Source organism: Priapulus caudatus, unplaced genomic scaffold, assembly GCF_000485595.1.
Source record: "Priapulus caudatus unplaced genomic scaffold, Priapulus_caudatus-5.0.1 Scaffold822, whole genome shotgun sequence".
NCBI lineage: Eukaryota > Metazoa > Priapulida > Priapulimorpha > Priapulimorphida > Priapulidae > Priapulus > Priapulus caudatus.
The window spans coordinates 119706-122284 of record NW_014577883.1 but is presented as its reverse complement, the minus strand read 5'-3'; the positions used below and the strand labels follow the sequence as shown (position 1 = coordinate 122284).

Below are 2579 nucleotides of genomic sequence, written 5' to 3'. Positions count from 1 at the left end.
CTCTCTCTCTCTCTCTCGCTCTGTGTAACAGATTACTATTCTAACAGCTCCCCCTCGCCCCGCATTGTTGCAGAGTCGGACGACCCTGCGATCTCGGTTCACAGCTTCACTCACCCTCTCCCTCCCTCCGCGAGACCGCGCAGCCCAGGGGGCGCCACCAGGAGCGGCAAGAGCACGCCCGCCTCCAGTCTACCGTCGACGGGGCCGGGCACCCCTACAGGGGGCGCCGGCGGCAGCACGCCCGCGAGTCCGGCGCCGGACCTGGAGGGACTGGAGGAGCAGCGGATGCTGCTGCTGCGACAGCTAGCGGAGGAAGCCAGCTCCGTCGTCGGCAGCGGCGACGACGGCGACGCGTCGTCCGACTGGATCGTCACGAGCCTCGACGAGGGAGAGTCGGACGACGGCCGCGCGGGGGAGCCACCGGTCACCCCCGTCAGCTCGCGCTCGATCGCCGTGGAGCTGGGCACGCCGGCGGTGAGGCACTCGCCCGCCGCGCGGTTGCCGACGGCGACGGAGTTTGCACGCGGCATCTCGGAGCACCTGCCTCATGAGAATCTTCCGGGAGCGACGGGGACATTCGGTCGTCTGCGCGAGGTGCTGGGAACAATACGCAGCAAGTTCCGCCGCCCGTGATGCACGCCACCTGGTGGGCGTTCTGCCGCCTGTGATGCACGCCACCTGGCGGGCGTTCCGCCGCCCGTGATGTGCGCCAGCTGGTGGATGTTCCGCCGCCCGTGATGTGCGCCACCTGGTGGGCGTTTTGCCGCTTGGTCGCCGTGATGAGCGCCATCTAGCGAGGAGTTGCTGTGTCGGCAATTTTAGCCGTGAGTTCTGTGGGTGGCCATGACAAGAGCGCCACCTGGTGGTGAGATCGTCGCTGACGAGTTTCGCAGTAAGTTCAGCTAGCGGCTGCGTTGCTGACGGTGTAGCTATGAGCGCCTCCTGGTGGCAAATGAGATGAGCTAGTGTTGGGAAGGTTTGTCACGGTAAGTAGTGAACCGAGCAGCCATGTTTCTTTGTGCATAACGACAATTTTTTCATAGCCTTTTAAAAAAAAATTGGTTCCAGGTGAGTTGTCATCAGTGTGATTCAGGAAGAATGCATTGTGACTTTTCCCCCGTGTTAACGAGCGATTAATTAATAAACGATGATTGATGCTGACCATGTTTTCTACTACACTGAACAATGTCCGACGCATTTTTCTAAAACGTTTTTTCACTGCTGAATTGAATGTGAAGATCGCCCCCCCCCTCCCCCCACCGTCTTATTTTAATCGGAAATAAAATTTTGTCTTCGCTGAGGATGAAGAGGCTTGCTGTAGCGTGAAGCTATAAAAGACACATTAAGCTCAAATTAAACAAGTCAGCAGCTGATAAAAAGAATTCAAGTCCTTAGGACTTGTAACGGCTCGAAGTGAAACTTGCATATCTCGGCGCCTCGGCATCTAAGCAAAAATATTGATTGTGTCGGTGCTGTGCATGCAGCGTGCACCCGGTTGTTAAATAGTCATTAGTAACCATCGCTGCGTGTGTGTAGGTACGTGTGCGGCGTGTGTCCGTGTGTGGCTGCATTGCTGCGTATTGCCAGCTGCGAGCAAACATTCCTGTGTACATAGAACGCACAAGTTAAGCTAAGAACATCGGAGCCATTGTATTTCGTTTGTGCGCATCACGTTTATTGCTATTACGGCCGATAGATGGTGCTGCTATGTCATTGAGCCAACGAAGAGCTGTACACACGTCTATGCATGTGTATTGTGTTGTGTATATGTGTCTGTATACGTATGAGTAATTGAGTATATATATATATATACTCAATCTACATCAGCAGTGCCATGTACAAATATCTTACAAAAACATTTTTACACAAACTGTTTAGTTGGTGGGTTAGGAAAAACTGGAGAAATTAGTTCCAATTTATGTATCTCATCATTTTTATTATTTAGACACATTCTACAGCAATGCGCTCGTAAGGCTACTACCCTCACAACAGAACAAGTAAGGGTAGCTTCACCTGCTTTTTCACATTCACCCTCACACTACTAAACACGTTTTTGTCATCTTGTATAATCTATCATCATCAGGATGAATATTTGCGTTTGACGCAAACGTACTTAATTTTACCGCAACATTTTTCAGTCTTGTCCACGCGCGTTTCAATGAATAAAGCTGTAGCGATTCAAGCAACAGAAATTGTCATCAATCTATTTGTTTCTATTTTCAAACCTAGCATTTTCGTTTGTGATTAGTTTTAAAAGACGTACGCGTTCTATAAATTACAAGTTATTATCTCATGTGCCGTGAATGAACCCATAACCTCGTCTTACATGCATATATGATGAGCAGCATTGTGCGTCTTTAATTACAAGATTGTCAAAGAATTCACGTCTACACTGAAAAATGTGTAAGGAAAATATAAATACGGAAACAGGACAATGTATTTGCGGTCCCCCACTACACAATGCTACATGCTTGCACCTAACATTTTATACAGCACTAGATATTTAGCTCTGGTGTGACTAGCAGTTATACACCAGCACTGAGCAAACACCACCACCTTGTTTTTTAAATAAATATCTC

At 49.7% G+C, this 2579-nt stretch overlaps 1 protein-coding gene across 1 annotated transcript in view; it reads left to right on the top strand.

The window, feature by feature from the left end:
- The window catches only part of LOC106813767, a 13766-nt gene extending 11564 nt beyond the window's left edge, over nucleotides 1-2202 (top strand). Inside the window, exon 10 of the mRNA XM_014817988.1 lies at nucleotides 74-2202. Within this exon, the coding sequence (XP_014673474.1) occupies nucleotides 74-633 (560 nt within the window). The 3' untranslated portion in view covers nucleotides 634-2202. The remainder of the gene's footprint in view (nucleotides 1-73) is intronic.
- The last annotated feature ends 377 nt before the right edge of the window (nucleotides 2203-2579 follow it).